Source organism: Equus asinus, chromosome 13 (genome assembly GCF_041296235.1).
Source record: "Equus asinus isolate D_3611 breed Donkey chromosome 13, EquAss-T2T_v2, whole genome shotgun sequence".
Taxonomy (NCBI): Eukaryota; Metazoa; Chordata; class Mammalia; order Perissodactyla; family Equidae; genus Equus; species Equus asinus.
In genome coordinates, this window is record NC_091802.1 from 56536568 (window position 1) to 56558674 (window position 22107).

General features: G+C 45.9%; 1 protein-coding gene across 2 annotated transcripts in view; it reads right to left on the reverse strand.

Annotated features, from left to right (window-relative positions):
• The window catches only part of PRPSAP1 (phosphoribosyl pyrophosphate synthetase associated protein 1), a 39806-nt gene extending 21587 nt beyond the window's left edge, over nt 1-18219 (reverse strand). Inside the window, exons 1-7 of one of the 2 annotated variants that reach the window (XM_014839896.3) lie at nt 17527-18219; nt 13654-13706; nt 11278-11344; nt 3771-3943; nt 2343-2458; nt 1848-1903; nt 1141-1286 (exon numbers count right to left, since the gene is read on the reverse strand). In XM_014839896.3, the coding sequence (XP_014695382.1) occupies nt 1141-1286; nt 1848-1903; nt 2343-2458; nt 3771-3943; nt 11278-11344; nt 13654-13706; nt 17527-17696 (781 nt within the window). In that variant the 5' untranslated portion in view covers nt 17697-18219. The remainder of the gene's footprint in view (nt 1-1140; nt 1287-1847; nt 1904-2342; nt 2459-3770; nt 3944-11277; nt 11345-13653; nt 13707-17526) is intronic. The other variant, XM_014839898.3, reaches the window with a different exon arrangement.
• Nucleotides 18220-22107: the final 3888 nt, after the last annotated feature.

Genomic DNA, 22107 nt, shown 5'->3' on the forward strand with positions numbered 1-22107 from the left:
ATCCCACTACTGGGTATATATCCTAAGAACCTGAAATCAGCAATTCCAGAAGTTCCATGCACCCCTATCTTCATTGCAGCATTATTTACAATAGCCGAGACATGGAACCAACCTAAGTGCCCAGCAACTGATGATTGGATAAAGAAGTTGTGGTATATATATACAATGGAATACTACTCAGCCATAAAAAAGGACAAAGTTGTCCCATTCACAACAACATGGATAGACCTTGAGAGTATTATGTTGAGTGAAATAAGCCAGACAGAGAAAGACGAACTCTGTATGACTCCACTCATAGGTGGTAGTTAACACATGGACAAAGAGAACTGATTGGTGGTTGCCAGGGGAAAGGGGGGTGGGGGGAGGGCACTAGGGGTGAAGTGGTGTACCTACAACATGACTAATAATGATGTACAACTGTAATTTCACAAGGATGTTAACTTTTATAACCTTAATTAAAAAAAAAAGAAGATAACTGGCAGCAGATGTTAGCTCAGGGCTAACATTCCTCAAAAAGGGGGAAAAAATGAAATAATCTGTTTGAGGTGTAACCATTCTAATATTTTTCTACCCTATTAATCTCTGTACATTTCTGACACATGGAAAATAGATACAGATTTTTAAAAGAAATCATCTCCTTCCTCTAAAAAGCATTATACATTTTCCAGTATAGAAGGTAGGTTATTGCCACTCAAAAGTCCATAGAAGTAAACAGCCTTCACAGTGTTGGATTAATGACAAGTTAGTCAGGTATCAGGTCAAAGGCTATATTACTAAAACAAGTGCTAAAAGTGACCTGATCACAAAAGCCTGCTCTATGATCACTCATCTTACCAAAATACAAAAGCTTAAGATTTCACACCATTACACATACAACTTTTTGAATAAAGCTAAAATTATTTCACACTCTCTGAATACTAAGTGCTACCCAGATTAGCACGATTGTCCTTACACAGTCTGCAAATGCAGGCAACACAATCTCCTTTTACAAAAGGGGAAATCAATGCAATACCGTTCAATTATTAAAAATAACAAGACAGCATACATCCACATAGGTATTAACTCCTAGGCATTCAGACTATTCAAAACTTTCTTCAATTTACAAATTTTACCAAAATTAAAACACAGAGCTAATCTTACATGGCAATTCCAGGCCAGGGTGGACAGTAGCATTTTTGACCATTGGGGGAGAATGACGACCGTCATCCATGTCCAGCTCTGTACACTGAGCTTCTCCATGGATTACAGCTAAACCCAGACGCAGTCTCTCAGCATATGACTGGGCCCTAAGAGAAAGACAAAGGGAAATGGCGAAATTCATAGGCAGAAGACCCAAGCGTTCATCACTTTGTCAACCATAAAATGGAAACATCCTTCAACCTTTCAGGGACACACTTAGGAGTTATTTATACAAGTGAGAATGGGAGGCCCAGGCAAGAATGTAAATGCCTCCAGAGGCACATGAGTTGAGATGTGGGCTGGTATCTGATTCTAGGTAATTCTGGTTTTACCCTTTGTCCAATATTCTAACATTCATCTTCAGGAGAACTTTGTTCAAAAAAGTCTCTTAAAAACCATTGCCTTTGAAGTGCTCACAGCCTCACAGTTTTCCTTTTCCTGAGAAACTGAAGGAAGAACTTCCCTTTCTCCCAAAGGAAAACTGAGTAACTCAGAGAAACACTCGTGTTGTTTGGAGACTGGAGGTGCAGGATGTGACAGTGACATGGGGGAATGCTCGAGCCAATGAGCTTTTACAGGCCGTGTTATGACAGACCCTGGATTCCAAAACAGCTCATTTTGACTTCAGAAACGCCCACTGGGATGTGATAAATGTCTGGCATGTTTACCTTTTTGCAGCATCAGGAGACTTAGCTACAATGACTGCATTTCTATAATTTGGAATCTAGATTTGAAGGATAAATAAGAAAATACAGAAAAGTTATCAAAAAATAACACTCAGATGCTGGTATTACATTTTTTCCTCTTATACTAGCAATCAAATATGCTAGAATTTCATTTACACACTTTAAATTTTTTAACATTTATCAATTAACATCATTGCAAAAGTCTGTTACATCAAGAATATAAAAAATAATTCTTAAAATGTTCATTTTAGATAACCTAAGTAAACTGCTAAAGATACTTAGAAGGAAATCCATTTTTAATGTCTTTAAAAAATATGTCCCTCCGTGCCTAAGTGGTGGCCCTCTCTGGCTGCCTCGGGCAGTAAGACTTAAGGGAAAGACCCTCTGATGTGCCTTCAGTATTGAAATCTGGTCCCAGAGGAAAACTACATGGGGTCTCTTTTGAGGACAATGGGGAGTTTGCTGGTGGCTCCTCACTTCTTCCTGGATATACTGAAGCAGGAAAGGTGAGGCTCTAAGGTTGTCCACGGGAAAGCTGAAAAAGCCTTGTATTTCCTTTTGATGAAGATCCATAGTGATAATGTGAGTTAAACCTGAAATTTTAAAACAAAAAATTACAAAGTTCACCCCTACAAGTTAACGGCTACAGTGGATACAAACTAGACGCCCAGCTCGTTTCCTAACAGAGGACCGCAGGCGGGGTACCGTGAGCAAGCACACTAGTTATAACTTCATCTGTGACCTTAACAAAACTGAATGAGCTAAAGAACATGTCAAGCCTACTGTAAAGCAGCCTATAACCTTCCACATGGACAAAGAGCCAAAGCTGAGAAAAAAGTGCTCTCCTCTACCGTAATTATTAGCTTGGTCCTGAAAATTGAGAAAAGAAAAATCAGGAAGAAGCACAAACATAAATATGGAATTAATAAATACTGAAGAAATAATAGACGTAAAAAATAGCAAGGCCTTATTAAAGAATCTAGGAAGAAACGCCAAAGGACTGTGGCTAAGGCAGAAGGAATAAGAAAGCAAAAGCAAAGTAATATACACATTAGAAGAAAAGAAATTCATATAACACAAAGATACTGAAGAGTCTGGAACAATTTCTATATGTGAGAAAAGAACAGGTCAAGTAGAGTTCTTATAGAAAACCAATGAAGACATACTCTTATAATCAACAGTGCTAAACAACAAAAAAGTACATATATAAATACACTGCAAATGGACAAAGGTCAGCGCAAAACTTCCAGAGCAAAGAACCAGTATTACTTGTTCCTTTCAAAAACATTATACGTTTTTAGAGAGAATGGAATTCAAATATGTTTCTGAGGACTCAAATATATATGATTCATAGGCCAGAAAGTATGTCACTGCTACAAAAACAGAATAAAAGCAATTTGAAAATGAGCTGCTAGACAGAAAGAGAATCAGGGAGAAAAAAAGAATATGTAAGCTGAAGAAGTAGTAAAAGAAAAATCCAGTTTTAATACTATATACATAAATAGAACTTAGCTAACTAAGGCAAATACATAAATTTAGACCAGAAGCTCAAAAGGTCACATATGAATGCCAAGTTCACCAGCCAAAATTTTAACGATGACAAGATGAAATGGAAAAGAAGTGACAGATTGATGAAAAGTCCAAGATGAGAGAAGAGTAGAAAACAGTGAAGCAGACGATTCGTCCTCAAGTAAGACAAAGGGAAAAGAAAAAGATATGAATTTCTACCTAAGCTCACATAACCCTGACCAGAACTATGCAAAAAGAAATAAGGAACAAGTAATTAATGAACAACGCTTAGAGAAAATAGGTCCCAAATTAGCTGTCTGAGGTATGGACTAATCTCGAGAAGGTAAGAGTCCTAAAGGACAGCGCTGGACGCCCAGGGGCCCTGTCCGCACCCACCTGCTTTCGCCAGCATCGAAGCTAGGAGCTTGCACACAATGGAACCCCTCTTCCTCATCTTGCTTTGCTTGCTGTAGGGGAAATAAGGGATGACTCCGATAATATTCCTGGCGCAGGCAGTCTTCAGAGCGTAAGCCATGATCAGTAACTCCATCACAGCTGTATTCACATCTCTGAAACAGTTGAAAATTTCTATTTTTAGATCAGTTTCACTTATTAACCCCTAGAAAAGATCTCAACTTCAGCAATTTAATGTGGGCTGCCAAGATGGGTGCTACACAGGTATTTTATCATCAACATTAGCTTATGATGGCACTTCATACATACAGGGGAAAGCTTATGAACTCTTCTTTTCAGCCATGTAAGCTCTGACTTTCATCAGTGGTTATTTAAAACCACAGCAGTTATCCACTCTCACCTCTGCCCAGATCTTCTGTCAGCGAGCGACACAATCACTGGAATGGCATGTGAAGCAGATGTAAGCTGCTGGTGACCAGCGTTAACCAACGTCTGCCTGTACCATACCAGGGATCGTAGACGCAGTCCAGCATGCTAGCACACTGTTTTCCTGCAAATGCCAAGGGAACCCGCTCCCTTCTCTTGAGCTGCCGTTACCAGAAAGGATGTGGTCTACTGTTTCTTTCAAGGGTGGAGGATAATAACACGGAGGATGGGAAGTCTCGGAACTTGTTTTCAAAAATCCCCTCCATCCCTTCTTTCCTTGAGATAGACAGATTTCTAACAAAGATTACCCAGATAGACAAAGAGGGAAATACGAATCTGAAAGATATTCAAAGGAAAGGCTATTTCCAATTTTAATGAATGTGGATTGATACCCTTTGCCAAGGCTGATCAAGCCTAAGGTGGGCTCTGCCCTTAAAAAATGGCTTGAGGGGCTGGCTCCGTGGCCGAGTGGTTAAGTTCGCACGCTCCGCTGTAGCGGCCCAGGGTTCGGATCCTGGGCGCGGACATGGCACCTCTCGGCAGGCCACGTTGAGGCAGCGTCCCACATCCCACAACTAGAAGGACATGCAACTAAGATATACAACTGTGTGCAGGGGGGTTTGGGGAGATAAAGCAGGGGAAAAAAAAAAAGATTGGCAACAGTTGTTAGCCCAGGTGCCAATCTTTGAAAAAAAAAAAAAAAAGGCTTGAAATCCTTCCAGATGCTTTTCCAATGCTCAACATCTCTCTAGCCTCCTCCTACTCCTCTTTGGATTATCCAAGTGTCCTCAAGCATCCCCCTCTTTTGGGTCAGAAGTGTCTCTCTTGCCTTCCACAGAGAGAGGGGATCATTTCCCATGTCTTAGTTCCCACCCACGTGAGGGGCAGGGTCTTTGGTGTCAGTTCTTGAATTATCTGATACGCAGCAGCAATGCTGCCCTCATTTACAGCAAATGGAAAGCCTGCCATCAACACAGTAGAGACTTAAACGCTGGCTGAGCAAGTTGTTAAATGAAATACTCATCACGAGATGCTTTCTCGCTTGAAGGAGACGCAGGCTATTTCCTCCCAGTCTCTTCCACTTTATGTCTCCATCTCTCTCTAAGGGAATCCATCCTCAGTGCACCTGGGAGTGAGCAATCGCAAAGGCATCTTTCTACTCTGACAATGATTTCCACTTTCGCATTCCACTGGTGGAACTTCTAACCTCACCTTTGTAATCTGGATTTTTCATTAACTATTTCAGGGTTCTGTCATGAAAACATGTCTCCCAGGGTAGGTATAATGGATTCAGGGCTCACTCTAAGACAACTAAGACATTCCTTTGGGATGGCTGATAGGCTACATTTTTCCCAGTTATCATTTCCTTCCCCTGAAACAAACTGGAACATTTTTCTCCCTCATACTCCCAAATTAATAATGTCCAAAGTCCGGCATCAAAAGGTCAGAGGACACACAACCTTTTGGTATAATCGGGACAAAACACTTACCAAACACTTTCAAAGTATCTGAGAATTCATAATTCTTGGTCAATTTTAGATCATTCATACAACAAATATTTACTGAGCAACCTGAGTCAGGCACTGTGTCAGGTGGGGGAGATAAAACAGCAAACAAGGCTGACCACATCTTAGGAGAATGCCAGAGGCCCACACCGGACCACTCTTGCGGCAATCATTCGTCCCAAGAAGGGGCACATGAAACTCACGGAAGAACGCCCCCCTTCCCAAAGTCTTTTGTACTTTAGTGCACAGACAGGAGAGCTGCTGTGCCCGCATCCAATCGTCTAAACTGATGCCTTGTGGGCTCTGAACGTTACGCTGGAAGCCTGCACGCTACTCGGAGGACAGAATGTAACTTAGGAGTTGAGGCCTAGACGAAACACCATAGGCGCTATACGCACCATATATCATACTCACTATGGCAAAAGCCCTTCTTCTTGTAGAGACTGCTTGTCAAGGTCAGAAATAAAATTAGGGCTTTCTTAACCTGCTTATGTCACACTGTGTGGCATTACAAAAGCTCCACTAGCTGTGTTTTTTTTACACCAGATCCCAATGCCAACAATATGTTTAGAGATGAAATCAATTTAATGGATTCTGAAAGACTATCTGTCCAGGTGGCGGGTTTTTAGCTGGCTCTGTGAGAGCATTTATAACACACAACCATATGACACAGGGAGGTTTGGACAGCGCACCACAAGGGAGGCCCAGATAGTAAGATGTTCATCTAACGAGATGAACGATTCTGGAGGAACCTTGATTTCAGAATACCTTTCCTTCCATTAATTACTAATTTCTCCCATGAGGTTTTTATTTTTCACTTTTTCCTCTTCCTAAGGACCTGTGCCAAGGAATTCAACATCCTCCAGCACAAGGCTAAGGAAAGCCTCCCACACCTACCCCTTATTGCTCAGGAAGGCAACAAAAGGGCCTTTGTCACACTGGCTTTCCCCATTTGCTGACGGACACTGGACAAACTGGACACCAGGCAGTTCCTCTGCAGGCTAAGAGAGTGAAGAAAAGTTGGTTGGCAGCCTCTGCTTTGTTTATCTGTTCCCTAAGACCGTTCCGAGTACATCCGCGCTAGTTCTTGTCGTCTTTGTACCTAAGTAGGACAATGTGAATTGTTTACCAACTGACTATTTTTCTTTTCTCTAAGATAATCACATTCTATATTAAACTCAGCCCTTACTGTTCTATCATTTTCAATAGGCAAGAACGAGCGTGAGGTGAGGATATAGACATGGTCTATATACATCAATTAAACTGTCCAAGACTGCAAAGACAGACCAAGACCATAGATGGAAATCATGAGAACACGGCAATGGGGCAGGAGGGACTCCACCGCCACCTCCAACAATTAATCCCCTGCAGCAAATAAGCTGGAAATGTTCTTTTAACGAGTCTTCTTATGTTACAGCAACGTACAAGTTTTAACATAAACATGAAAACTGTCCTTCAAAAAACGCTGTGTAAGCTTCATATCTACTTTACACAGTTCCATTGCTCAGTACACGTGGCAGCTCCCTGAGGAGCACACCTTTCAATTACGCAACACAATCACTTCATTCAGAACGGCTTGTTGCCCTTCCCAAAAACTCACTCCATCTTCAACAACCAAAACTGTACTATTACTGGAAGGAGTCAAAAGCAATACCCCACAGGTTCTCAAAGTGGTTCCAGAAGAGCTCCAAAGCCATTCTGAAAGACACAGCACCACAAGAGGGAACACGCTGCATCTCGGGATGCTGGCTCTGGAGGCGACTGAGCTCACGCGAATGTCCAAGCTGCGGGCTGTTTGTCTAAAATCAACCTTACTGCTGGAGGTAAGATCCCCTCTTCCTCTACAATAGGACAGTCCGTAAGATATACTCCTTCATCTATATAACTATTTATAGCAGATAATACCAGAAAACTACATTCTCTGTGTTCTTTAGTTGTTGAGCAGTAAAAACACTAGTTCAATGTGGCGAAGCCAGTAGCTTTTTTGTGTGGGATACACACACACATCCACACAACACACACACTCTCTTTGTCCCTTCTGCAAATTTTCCTCTCCCATCCCCAACATCCTAAGAGATACAGCAACTGCCTGGTGAGGATACTTTTGCTTTGGTAACACTAAACTGAACCATCGGGAAGAGAAATGTGGCTACTAAATCTCCACACAGGTACACACGAGGGAACCTCACCGTCCCCAGGACAGCGGTCTGGCTTTCCAAAGCACCATGTATGCCTGGGCTGCTTCGTCACAGAGAAAGGGGCCTTTCCACGTGGGGAGACACGCATGTAAAGTTACCGTCATGGTCATTCACTCTCTCCACTGCAACTCCGCGGACTGCTCCCTACCTCCTCCTCTGGCCAAATTCTCTAATACCCGAAGTACAAGTGAAAAACCCGCACGTTTCCTAGTTAGCCATTAACCAACTCGTTTCTCTGTTTATTCTGTCCTTTCCCTGGAAAACATTCACACAGGTGATCCTTCGTTGGTAAAGGTTAGCCTCTCTCACCGCCCACAGTGTCACTCCAGATTGCATGTATTCAATATTTATACTGAACATTCTTGGTTACCACAAGATATCGAAATGGAGAATTATATAAAATGCAACTTCTTACCACAAAAGAGACTAACAACACGCTGTTTCGAGATCACAAGAGGACAGCCCTATTAACAGTGCACGTTACTCTGCCATGCCAGTAGACTGAACTTACACTGCTTATGACATATTAAGGGAAGTCAGAGCTAAAACCAGGAATTTCAAAGTACAGACAGGAATCCCAAAAGTCTGTGCAGTTCCAGGTGAGACCCAGTGGGGAAGGAAATATCAAGTATTAGGGGCTCACTGAGGCCTAAGAGCAGCAGAGGGGAACCACAGTTATCCTGTGAGGACAGCAAGGCACAAAGATCGCGTAGTATTCATTAATTCACTCCACAAGGATTTGAGGGACTACAAACGTTAGCAACACGGAAGGTCAAAACCCACTATCCATTAAACGAAGAATCACCAAGTGCCTCCTCCAGGCCGGATGCTGTTTGAATCAGAGAACTCCACCCTCATTGAGCTTGTTTTCCAATGGGGATACGGAGGGAGACGCGTCACAACAGAGAAAATTAGGGACACAGCTGTCTCTCTCCCTGGCACGCGTGAACACACACATGCACATGCAAAGCCGAATATGGAAATGTGTGTTCAGAGAACACACAGAGGGATGACGCTGAGGGTGGGGGCACGACTGGATGAGACAGCCCACCCGGAGCCCTTCAGCTTCACACACTTCACATACCAGCCACTGCCAAGTTGGCTAGTACTGTTATTACAGCTCTTCCCTGCTTCCGAAAATCAAAATAAAAGTAAAGGGAAAAGAATACTCAGCTGCCTCAGGAAAGTGTGCTATAAAAACATTCAGTCTTACTAGTCAACCCTATGATTAAGGAATTTATCAAAAAAGACTATACTTTCACACAAGGCGTCAAAGCCGCCACAATCCCAACTCATCACGAAAATGAAAAAGTGATCAACATCCTGGCTCTCCAACAACGTGCTTCAGGGGTCTACGAACGGCAGGGGAGGCAGCGCACCAACCCCTCAGTCACAGTGTCATCCATGACCATCCAAGAAAACAGGGTCTCTGATGTGAGGAGGTCAGACCTGTTAGTTCCTCCCCCAACTCAGGGATGATCCTAAATACATGTAACAGAACACAGGAACCAAGAGCACAGCTGCTCGAGTGCTGGCACCCGACTGATCGTACTAAGTGAATGCTTTTCCTAGAGAAGAGCTCAAGTCAGAGCTCAAATTCCAGGTTAAGATGTAGACTTGCAAATCAACACCAAGATTTATTAAAGATAAACAATTCTTTACACGATACACATTCTTTTGCTATCATAAATTCAGTTAAAAGACTTTACTAACCAATACTGCCTTTGAACTTAGGCCCCTGTATTTCCTGGAGGATCAATGTCAAAACTGGCCTATCTGTGGTAACAAAGGCCACGCTTCTACTCTTCTCCACCCCTTGATAAACTAGTAAACTGCTCTTAGTACTCTCAGGTGGCCAAGCCAAGGACCTAGGGTCACCTGCAGCTCTCTCCCATGTCCTAAGGAACTCAAGAATTGGGGATGGGGAAGTGTCGACAATGCAACCTCACTACTCACTACCAACAAAAACCAGGATAAGCACAGAAGGCCAGGGAGCAGCCATGAGTGTCAAAGCTCCCTTATTACATGCCTTTTACTCCTGGGCAAGCCTCTCAAGTCTTCCCTTCATTTCTAAGATGCAGTGTCCAACAAAAGCACTGGGCAAAAAGATTCCCATCACCAGGAGGCAAAATACAAGACCAAAATTGCTGGAGGAGACGTAATTATTAGTATATCTCCAACGGAGGGCAAGGCAGAAGTATCTATCAATACTACAAATATTACAAATGTCTATCAGTGCAGCCCAGCCACCAGTACTACAAATGCATGGGTCCTTGCACCCAGCAATTCCATTTCTTGGAATCTTCCTTCAGATATACCCCGAACACGAGCAATGCGACAGTCCACTGCAGCATTATTACGGTGGCTACTGATGAGGGACCCATCCCCAACCCTCGGGAGGGTGGGGCTGAAAGTTCCAACCCTCTAATCACCTGGTTGCTTCCCCCTGGCAACCAACCCCCATGCCCTGGTTATCTAGGGGCCTTCCAAAAATCACCTCATCAACATAAACTCAGGTGTGGTTGGAAGGGGCTTGTTGTGAGCAATAAGACAACTTGATTGCTCTTATCATTTAAGAAATTCCAAAGGTCTGTGCCAGGAAAGGGAGGAAGACCAAATATCTATTTCTTATTGTTAATCACAATCTCGCTGAGGCTCAGAATAGGTGCCATGTAGGATTTGTCTTTAGGATTAAAAATTATACATATGAAGTACTCGCAAACGGCTGGCGCTCAGTGCCATTCCTATTACTAACGTGGTCTCAGGAATCCAAATGGATCCAGAAACGAAGGCCTGGATTTTTCAAAGGCACCCATAGTCTAACCACCTCATTCTCTGTGACAGGGGGCGAGGAGGTAATCCCACATTGAACCTCCTACTCAGGTGGGCTAGGATTGCCCCGGGTCAGCGCTCCGGCCCGAAGGGAAAGAGCAGCCAGAATGACAGCTGCAACGAGACAGGCTAGACACGGACCCCTGCGCAAAACAAAATGCAGTGCAGAAAACTGTCTTGACGGGGATGAAAGAGTAGCAGCTACGCAATGCATTTAACAACAAAAAGCTCTCCAGCAGAGTTGAACAGACAGACGCTGGCCCAGGTTCAGTGCAGACGGAGGTAAGCTATTTTGCCCTTGAGGAGTTTAAAGCCTGGAGAAGATGATCAAGTAAACAGACAACAGTACAATGTGATAAACAGGGCAGGAATTCCAAGACCATCACTGTACTTTGGGAAGCACTTAGTTTAACACGCAAACACATTTATAATTTAAAGAAAACTGCACCATTGTTCACATAAGATAATGAATTATTTCACTAAGATTTTGAGAAGAAAATGGATACATAAAGCAGTGCTGACTCTTACCTGGGTATTGTCTGTATAATGAAAATATCTTGGCCACGAACAGATTCTTTTATTTCAACTCTTGTTTCTGAAAAACAAAAACGTTCTATAGTTTTAAGAAAAGCACTTCACGATGCAATAACTAGTCAGCATTTGGAGGCAGTAAAGATGAATCTAAACCAACGCATCACTTAGTCACCCAAATAATTCTTAATAGATCCCAGAACGACATGTACATGTATAAAACATAGTCAAGCTACGGGGAAAATAAGCCAAAAATAGACTAGAAGGCAAAAGTGACAAATATGTCTACATACAATCTCAGGGTCCAAAAGAAAATCCATCACCAAAATAGAGACAAGACGCTTGGGCAAAAGTCTTACAGCAAATAAAGAAGCCAAAGGTTAACATCCTTATTATTCTTTCAACAAACATTGAGGCCTCCTCTGTGCCAGGCGCTGTGCTGGGGTCCCAAAGTGGATGACCTGGACGAGGGGGTGAAGACTGACCCAGGAGAGGCAATGCAACAGCAAAGGCTGGCACACTCTCCGGGCCACTTGCAGAGAAAGACCAGCCGTGATGAACGAGAAATAACAGGGCCGGAAACAAGGGCCTCAGTGCAAGCTGGAATGTGCAGTGAGGAAGGGAGTAGGGAACATGCAAGGACATGGGGGCAGAGGGTGCCAGGCAGAGGGGCAGTGAGTCATCCACTTGGAAAGCAGAGTGAATGAGGAGAAAGATAGAGTGGAGGTCAGGTAGCCACAGGGGCCAGACCATGCAGGAGTCTGGATTTTATTCTAAGGGTGATGGGAGAGTCACTGCAGGATTCAAGGATGCGAGGGGTGACAGGATGGGGCTACTGTGTAGAGAAACTGTGGCAGGGCAACAGTGACACTAGGGAGACTATTCCGGTTGTTTCTGAAGGAGTCAGGCAAGCAACAGATGGGAGGCTGGACCAGAGCAGCCGCAGTGGGGGAGTGAGAAGCGGTCAGACTGAAGGTGTGCACTTGAGCCAGAGTGCACAAGATGGGCTGATGGACATGAGGAGGACAAGGCAGGTGAGGTGGGCAGAACTCCAATCCCAAAGGGCCCCCCGCGATTGCTAAGGAGACTGGACTCTGGCCGACAGGATTTTAGGCAATAATAAGTCAAAAATATTTGTATTTTCGAAATATTGTGGTAGAAGTGAGTAGAATGGACTAGAGAGGCTGAAAACGGAGGCAGGAAGACCTGTTAGGAAGCTACTCCAACAGCCCGAGAGAGGGATAAGGAGGCCGAGAACAACGGGCATGGAAACGGAGGAAAAGGTCTTCTTAAACCACCTCCTCCTCCCGGAGAGCTGCGTTTCATGAGAGCCTCGAACGCCACCACTGTGAATTAAAACATCTATTGCTAAATAGACTGTTTCACCTATCTGCATTCATCTGCAAGTTTTTAAAATACTGACATCTCCTGATTCACCCTGGCAGTAGATTAAGTTTCTAAAGGCACCAAGTAAAAAGTTGCTATGCGTGGAGGCTGGATGAAGGATATCTGAGGTTAATTATAACACACATTTTTTTAATTATAATTTTTTAACTATAATTATAACTTACGCACTCCCTGGAAATGTGTGCTTTCCATTAAACTATCCACTAAATTATCTCTCCCTTTTCAAATATTTTGACTTTTCAGATCCCTAAACATCATGTCTTAGTAATTTATCCCCTCAAGCTCCTCACACCATAGATGGTTACACCTTAGAAAGAGAAAAGGAAGCACGGAATCACGAATCCAGGCTTTCAACTCTGCAAAAAGAATTCCAGATTATTTTATACTAACTTGTCTTCACAATGAATAAGGGCATTGTAACCTGAAGTATATGGCCCCACTAGGAGATTTAGGAGGCAGCATTCCCAGGACACTGGCCATCAACAAAGTGCCTTCAAGCATTATCACTTAATGTGACAGCTCTCACAGAAACCCAGATGGCAGCAAAAACGGGTTACTAACCCACGGTGAGAGGCTACAAGAGACCTGAGAGAAAAACTGAGATGAACTCAAAGCAGATGGCTCTTGACGCCATTTGATAACCTAATGAGACAGACAGACAGACGTAAAAAGTGTTTATCAAATCCAGCCCAATATAGAAGAAAGAACTTACTCTCTACAGCTCTCCTCTTTTCATTCTAAAACAACAGGACATTTGCACTATCTTGGAAAAGGAGGAAAGAAGACTGAGAGGAGAACAAAGAAGACAGGACGTAAAGGAAGCATGGAATGACCACTTACACCTCTAACGCTAAGAGAAAGGCGTTTCTGTGTTGAACATGAGTGACATCTGCCTTTTAAAAACATGCCAGCCAATTAAACAGAGTTTAGAGAACAAAGGGTGTTTAAGAAGTAATTTTAACTTGCCTCCATTGGTCTCTTGATATACCACAGACTTCCCCAGTTCAGCACCGAGCCGCCTATAGGGGGTAAAAAAGGCAATTAGGAGCGCTCTTTTTTAAAGAGCTCCAGTTTACATGCATATGGTTAACAAAAAGACTAAAACAACTAGACTGGCATTCTTTCCCAAAAAACTATTTGGAAAGTTTAATTTGTTAAGAACTAAAAACCCGTTGTCACGCCGCCAGCAGCTCCGAGTGCTCACCATTGTGACACGCTGCTTTACTGCCGTCCACAGGCAAAGTTCAAGGTCTAGTTCGTTGGTTTTTGAATAATAATTGTCTTGGAAAATCATTCCCAAACAAATGCTTGGTTACTAGCAACAATTCCAGAAACACAGGCCAGAGGTAAATGCCTCAACTGTCAAAAGCACACAGACTTCAGTGCCATTGACCAAATACAGCTGTGTATCTTCTTTGGCTCCTGATTAGAACAAACCAAGTGTAAAAAAGCAATTTTTGAGGCAATCAGGGAAATATGAACAAGGACTAGATACTAGATGTTATTAAGGAATTAATGGTGGTGTAGGTTTTTTTAGTTCTTATCGCTTAGCATTACCATTTTTAGGAGTGAAATGATATGACATAGGGGCGGAATCTGTTTAAAAATACTCCCGTCATGGGGGCCGGCCCCGTGGCCGGGTGGTTAAGTTCGAGTGCTCTGCTTCGGTGGCCCAGGGTTCAGATCCTGGGCACGGACACGGCCCCACTTGTTAGGCTCATTAGGCCATGCTGAGGCGGTGTCCCACATGCCACAACTAGAAGCACCTACAACTAAAATATACAACTATGTACTGGGGGGGATTTGGGGAGAAAAATCAGGAAAAAAAAACCCCAAAAACCTCCAGTCAGGTATACAATGGAATATCATTCAGCCTTAAAAAGGAATGAAATTCTGGTACATGCTATAATATGGATGAACCTTGAGAAAATTATTCTAGGGGCCAGCCCAGTGGCACAGGGGTTAAGTTTGCACGTTCCGCTTTGGCAGCCTGGGGTTTGCCGGTTCAGATCCCAGGTGCGGACCTATGCACCGCTTGGCAAGCCATGCTGTGGCACGCATCCCACATATAAAGTGGAGGAAGATGGGCATGGATGTTAGCTCAGGGCCAGTCTTCCTCAGCAAAAAGAGGAGGATTGGCGGCAGATGTTAGCTTGGGGCTAATCGTCCTTGAAAAAAAAAAAAAGAAAAAATTATTCTAGTAAAGTAAGTCAGGCACAAAAAGACAAATATTGCATGATTTCATTTATAGGAGGTACCTAGGATAGGCAAATTCTTAGACATGGAAAGTAGAACACAGGTTACCAGGGGCTGGAAGAGGAGAGAATGGTGAATTAGTGTTTAATGGGCATGGAGTTTCTGTTGGGGATGATGAAAAAGTTCTGCAAATGCAGAGTGGTAACAGTTACACAACATCGTGCACGTACTTAATGCCAGTGAACTGTACACTTAAAAATGGTTAAAAAGGTAAATTTTATGTTATGTATGTCCTACCATAGTTTAAAAAAATACTCCAGGCAAAAAAAGGTGAAAAATAGGCGGCGTAGATGAAACAAGATTAACAAAAGGTTGCTGGGGCCCGCCCCATGGCCGAGTGATTAAGTTTGTGCGCTCCGCTTCCGCGGCCCAGGCGGCAGCCCGGGGTTTCCCTGGTTCGGATCCTGGGTGCAGACCCAGCACCACTCATCAGGCCATGCGGAGGCGGCGTCCCACACAGCACAACCAGAAGGACCCACAACTAGAATACACAGCTAGGTACTGGGGGCCTTTGGGGAGAAGAGAAAAAAAAAGGGAGGAAGATTGGCAACAGGTGTTAGCTCAGGGCCCATCTTAAAAAAAAAAAGGTCACTAAATGTGGAAGCTGGATGAAGGCTACTTGGGGTTAACTATAACACACATGTAACTAACATACCCTGGGAATGTAATGCACCTAACTTTCTCATTGATTAAAGTAAATCAAAGGACCCCTACTTGAAGCTTAGACCTGAAGGAAATCAAGGAGCTCAAGCATCGTAACCTCAGGGGTCATCTAATCTACTGATCTTCGAACTTTGTTTAGAGGTAAAACCCTTTTTTCAAAGAAAATTTTACTCAGAAACTCAACAGATGAAACATAAAGGCACCATTTACAAATATGTATTATCTATAGTAACTTAAAATCTTTCTGGAACCAGGCAGGGAAGAACCTGAAAAAAACCTAAACAGCAAAACCATCCACCTTTGAGGGGCAGTGCCTCCTCCCTCTGCTCTCTCGGCAAGGTCAATGCGTAAATCTGACCCAAAATAAACAAACACCAGCTTTATACTTAAAGTTAGCATTTTAATTGGTCTCAAAAAAAAGATAAATGATCAGGAGTTAGAAATGTGGTAGCAGACTGCAAAAAGACTGGGTTTTTTACACTCTTCTCACTTAAAACTCCCACTGAAAATAGGCATTACTGAGAAAATACATCTAAAGTTTCCCCTTTCTTCTCTACATCTCCATCTACAATTTAAAAAGATATTCGTGCAATTACAGTCATGTGTCGCTTAACCATGGGGATAAGTTCTGAGAACTGCTTCATTAGGCCATTTCGTCACTGTGTGAACATCGTAGGGCGAACTCACACAAACCTAGATGGTGTAGCCCACTACACACCTAGGCCTCATGGGACCGATCTTATGAAGCCACCGTCGTATACGTGGTCCACGTTGACCCAATGTCGTTATATGGCACATGACTATTCAACTCTGAAAAATTCACAGAGGAACTCTAATATAAACTGTTTAAAATGTGAAAATGACTTTACACGTTAAAAGACAAGATCCCGATTTTATATTTGTAAGTAGTTTATTTGGAAAGGGTTCATAAGGTTCCCCCTTGACATTAGCGCTCTGGGATTCTCCAAAAGAGCTAACTAGAAGAGGCCACTCAGGAAGCAGGTACTATCCGGAGGGCCATAGGGAGCCTCTGCTCTGCCAGATGCTTCATCTACATTATTTTGTCCATGCTCACAGTGTTCCTGCCCAACACACAGAATCATCCCGATGTTACCAAGGAAGTTCAGGAAAATCAAGTCTCCTGCCCAGTGTCAGACAGAGAAAGGGGCAAGACTGGGAAGGCATCTCAGAGCAGTCGGACCCCAAAGGCCACTAGAGAGGACAGGCTTCCTTGGATTAAAAAGACGCAAAAAAGCAAAGACTACTTGCAACACCTGATGGAATCTAAAGCCGCTTCCAGCACGGTCGGACCTATCACTTTCCATCAGCAGCTCCGACAAACCGCTCCCCAGGGGCTGCCTCGTTCTCGCTGCCCTCCCCGACCCCTCCCGCTGCCCGTCCCGCTGGCCTCCGGGGCCCTCCACCCGCAGGGCCCTCCGGCCGCCCCCACCGCCCGCGCCCGCCCCCGCCCCGTCGGGGCCTCCGTCTCCTCTGGGAGACCTGGAAATGGCGATGCCCGGATTCCGAGGTCAACTCCCACCGTGGGAAACGGAGTCCAAGCCGGAGCCCGTCTCTCCCAGGCGCCCACCCGGGCGGTGACAGAATCGTCCCCATCGCCCCGGGGGGCGGCGGGGGCGGACGAACGGAAGGCGAGCGGGCCAAGTGACGCGGCTGCGGCGGGGGCGAGGTCAACGAGCCCGAGAACCGCAGCACTGGGGGTGGGGGCGCCTTCTGTCCCCTCCAAGCGTTTGTCCAGCCCCCAAACGGCAGCACTCGGCCACTCCCTCCCGCAGGTGCAGGGCGACGGGGCCACATGACCCCTCACCGGGGGGAGGGGGGGACGTAGCGGAGAAGAGGAACAAGGTGGCCCCGCGGCCGGGGCCCTCGGACGTCCCGGCCCCCGCCGCTCCCGCCCCTTACTCGGTGATGCGCTTGGCCAGCTCGGTGCAGGCGGCCGTGGAGTTGGCCGAGAAGACTCGGTAGCCGGTGCGGGCGGCGTTCATGGCCGGGCGGGCGGCGGGGCGGGCTCGCGGGGCGCGGAAAGCCGAGGACGCCGACAGCGGGGGCAGCAGCAGCAGCTTCTTGGGCATCGTCCGCCCGAGGCGCGGTTACAGCCGGCCCGCGCGGGGCTGCACCGGGCGCGGTTACGACTGAGCGGCCGCGAGGCTCGGGGATCCTGCGGGCAGGGTGTCGAGCCGCCCGGCGCAGGAGCGGAAAGCCCTGAGACCTCGCCCTCTCGGACCCAAACCACGGATCTGTCCCGCCGGACCCGCGCCGCAGCCGCCTCAGAACCAGCGACCAGGCCACCGCCCCCTCGGCGAATGCGAGAGGCGCTGGCTAGAGCGCCCGCAGAGTCGCCATCTCAGATGAGGGCAGGGCGGTGGGCAACTCTCTAAAAGCTTCTTCTTGCGAGAGAAGCACCACGAATCCTCCCTGAGGCTTGCTTTTGTCGCTCCCACGGGAGCTCTTTTGCTCTCACGTTCTTGAGCGGCGCAGCCTGGCTTGGTAGTGGTCCCAGCCGTTTCCAACTTTTCTGCCAGGATCCAAAATGTCGGCCACCAAGGAGGCTGACGATCTAGTCCTGCGCCTCTATGCTAATACAGGGCTAGCGCCCGTCGAGGCGCATGCGCTCAGTTGAGATTGATTTGGAAAGCGGAGGGCGGGGTTGATTTCTCCGCTGGTTGCCTGTTATGTCCTAAAAGGCCGAAAAGACGGTATACCGCTGAGCCTGATCCTTATTCCCCAGACTCCATCCTTGTATCTGCACGTAAGGCAAGTTTCCCTGAACGGGTCAAAGGCATTCCTGCCAGTCCTTGCTTTGCTCCCAATCGTGAAAGCCCTCCTTCCTCCGCTTCCACGTACTCCTGTCCCTCCGAGACCCACTCGTGCGGCATCTGCTCCACGTAGTCTTTCTGGATCACCTCAACCGCAGTAAGCCGCGCATTGCCCGCTCGGCGATAGTGTACGTGTATATGTAAGGTGCTTGCATTTTTATTTACCTTTGTGAACATCCGTCTTCCCGACTAGGATGGAAACCCTCTTAGGGCAAGATCGTGTATTTCTTAGCGTTTCCCAGTGCCTAGGGCAGTGTTATGGGTCCCAGGGGCACGCAATCAATTCTTGTTGAATAAGGTCCAGGAAGAAAGTAAAGGGGAGCGAGGGCGGTAGTGGAAGCATTTGAGTCACTATTTATCAGCTGAGGGATGTCTTACATTGACCGGACCAGCTTCTGAGAATGTCTTCTAGGGATTCTGCCTCTTGTGACATTAGGCTTGAGGGAATAGATTGTGACTCATCAGGTCATGAAGCTTATCAAGCCTGAAGCTTCAGCATTGGGAAATTCAACTGCCCTGAGGCCTGCAGGAGGGGGCTCCACATTCCGCTGACTCTCCAGAAGTACTGCCCCACAGGCTCCCTCTATCTACCAGAGCAGGGTACAGGAAAAAAGCACGTGGAGCAGCTGGCCTAGGCCACATTGTTTAACTGCACACGTGTCCAGCTGATGGACCTGGTCGTAAGCCATATGGCCTTCTAAACAAAAAGAAACCACTTCTCTTGACGTTTCCCCTATATATATCCCACAGAACCCCTCAAACCTTAATACACCCCATACCGAGCCCATCTTCATTTTATCAGTTCTCCCCAAGCTGCCCCTCCTCCTCTGTTCCCTCTGTGAGTGGACATAACCATGAGGTTCCTAGTCAGCATCCCAGGAGTCGTCCTTTACTCTTCCCTTTTCCTCGCTTTCTACATCTATCCATTTATTCATACATGGACATTTCCTCAGCGCCTACTGTTTGCCAGGCCCATTTTAGGTGTTTGGGACACTTTAGTGAAAAAAAGACAAGAATTCCTACCCTGGAGGGATACAATCTAGCAAGGGGAGAGAGATAAAAAATAAACATAATAAATGAGTAAAGCATATAGTATGTTAGAAGGTATATTCATTTGCTTTTGCTGCAGTAACAAATTACCACCAACTTAGTGGCTTAAAACACAAATTTATGATCTCACAGTTCTAGGGGTCAGAAGTCCTAAAGTCCAGGTGTGAGCAGAGCTCTTCCTTCCGGAGGCTCTGGGGAGAATCCATTTCCTTGCCTTTTCCACTTTCTAGAGGCCGCTTGCGTTCCTCGGCTCATGGTCGCCATCCTCCACCTTCAAAACCAGCAGCATAGCATCTTCAGATCTCTCTCTCTGATCTTTGCTTCCGTTGTCACATCCTTACCCACTCTGACACTCCTGCCTCCCTCTTATAAGGACCCTTGTGATTACATTGGACTCGACTGGATATTCCAGTATAATCTTCCCATCGCAAGAAACTTAACTTCATCACATCTGTGAAGTCCCTTTTACCATGTAAGGTAACTGGTTCAAAGATTCTGGGGATCAGGATGTCAGCATCTTTGTGGGCTGTTACTCTGCCTACCACAGAAGGTGAAAAAAAGAAAGAAAGAAAAGAAAGGAGAACAGAGAAAGGGAATTCTAGAGTGGGGTAAGAAACAAGTTTTGGGGGCCAGCCCAGTGGCGCAGTGGTTAAGTGTGCACGTTCCACTTCTCAGCGGCCCGGAGTCCGCCAGTTCACATCCCCAGTGCGGACATGGCACCGCTTGGCAAAAGCCATGCTGTGGTAGGCATCCCACGTATAAAGTAGAGGAAGATGGGCATGGATGTTAGCTCAGGGCCAGTCTTCCTCAGCAAAAACGGGAGGATTGGCAGTAGTTAGCTCAGGGCTAATCTTCCTCAAAAAAAAAAAGAAAGAAAGAAACAAGTTTTGTCTATTCTACCTTCCAAATACCTCTCCCTGCCCTTCACCCCACTGCAGCTCTCTCACTTAGGTCGCCAGGGCCTCCCTAATGGGCTCCATCCACAGTGACCTCCTCCTCATCTAGGATCTCCTTCACTTACCTGACATGAGAATCACCTGGAGGATGGGAGTCTAGCCTTCTGATTATCATGGTTCAACAAGCTTGGAAAATACTTAGTAATTAATCCATTCTCCACATAAGCCAGAGGGAGCTTTATCTAAACAGATCTGATAGTGTCTCCCCTCAAAACCTATCAGTGGCTCCCCATCGCTTTTAGAATAAAGACAAACCTCCTAACACAACTGTAAGGTCCTGCCTTGTGGCTTCTACCTGTGTCTTCAGTTTCATCCCTTATATTCTTCCCTTTGGCATCAACCTGATTGGCTTTCTTCCAGTCCTGCGCTGGCCTTGTGCCCTGCTGCCACAGGGCTTTTGCATGTGCTGTTCCTTCTGCTGGGAAGCTCTTCCCCTTCTCATCATCCAGTCAGCTTTTATTCATCCTCCGCCCTAAGGAGGCTTCTCCGACCTCTCTGACTATATCAGAGGCCTCCGACCTCTCTGACTATATCAGAGGCCTCTGTTGTTAGCTCTCCTAGCAATATGTCCTTCTGTCTTACACACTGGTCATGCTTGCAAATTTATATTTTGTAAAGACCACCAATCATGACCCTGTATCCATTCTCCCTTCTTCCTTTCAATGTTAGAACCAGCCCAGCTAGGGTCATGTCCCAGCCTCCCTTGGAGCTAGTGCAGCCATGTGACCACATTTCACCAGTGGAATGAGAACAGAAATGATGTGTGCAATGCCCAGGCATGTCCTCCTGCTAGTCTTCCACTGTTGGAAGTGACACCCACTGGAGCATCCCCAGTGGACCCAGAGCTGGGGGCCATGTTGAGGATGGCAGAGTCAACTCGCCACCTGGCAGGCTGGCTGGTCTCAGGAAGCAGAGCTGCCCCTCACACCCCAGACCGCCACCTCTGCTCTGTTACGCACAGCAGGAGATCAGCTTCTGCCTTATTTAAAGCACTATATGCTGGGGGCTTTCTCTTACAGCAGCTTAGCCTGTCCCCAACTGCTCCCCATATGTGTGGCGATTATTTATTTATCTCCCCACCAGACTGTTAACTCCAAAAGGTAGAGACTGACTCTGTGTTTGTTCGTCCTTGCGTCTTGACTAGACAGATGAGGTGTGGCCAGTCCTTTCATTTTTAGGAGTCTCTGATGAGAAATCCCAAAACTTAAGATTGGAGGTCTTCACTCTTACAAAGCCCCAGTGCCCGAGTTCCCACGATCCTCCCTTGTTCCTCCACTGATAAGACAGGGAGGAAGGGCCAGGAGAGATGAATTTGGGGTAACGACTGGGGGCCGTCTTAAGGTGCCCAGAAACAGAAACAGCAGCTCTCCCAGGCGGGCCCAGGCGTGGAGGGATGAAGCTGGGACTTAGGCACAGAGTGTCACCTGATGGGCCCTCAGGCCAGGCATTCAATCTCAGCTTAGGATCAAGAACAACAGAACCACATTCTCTTTTAATGTGATGCTTAAAAAATGAACATTTGGATTACACCATTGGAAGTTTTTCCTGGTTTATTGCACATGTATAATAAACCGTGTGGCACCAGGGCAGCTCCCAAAATATCTCTGGGAGAAGGTCTCCCTAGGGCCTGTCCCAGGGCCTGGCACATGTTAGGTGCTCAC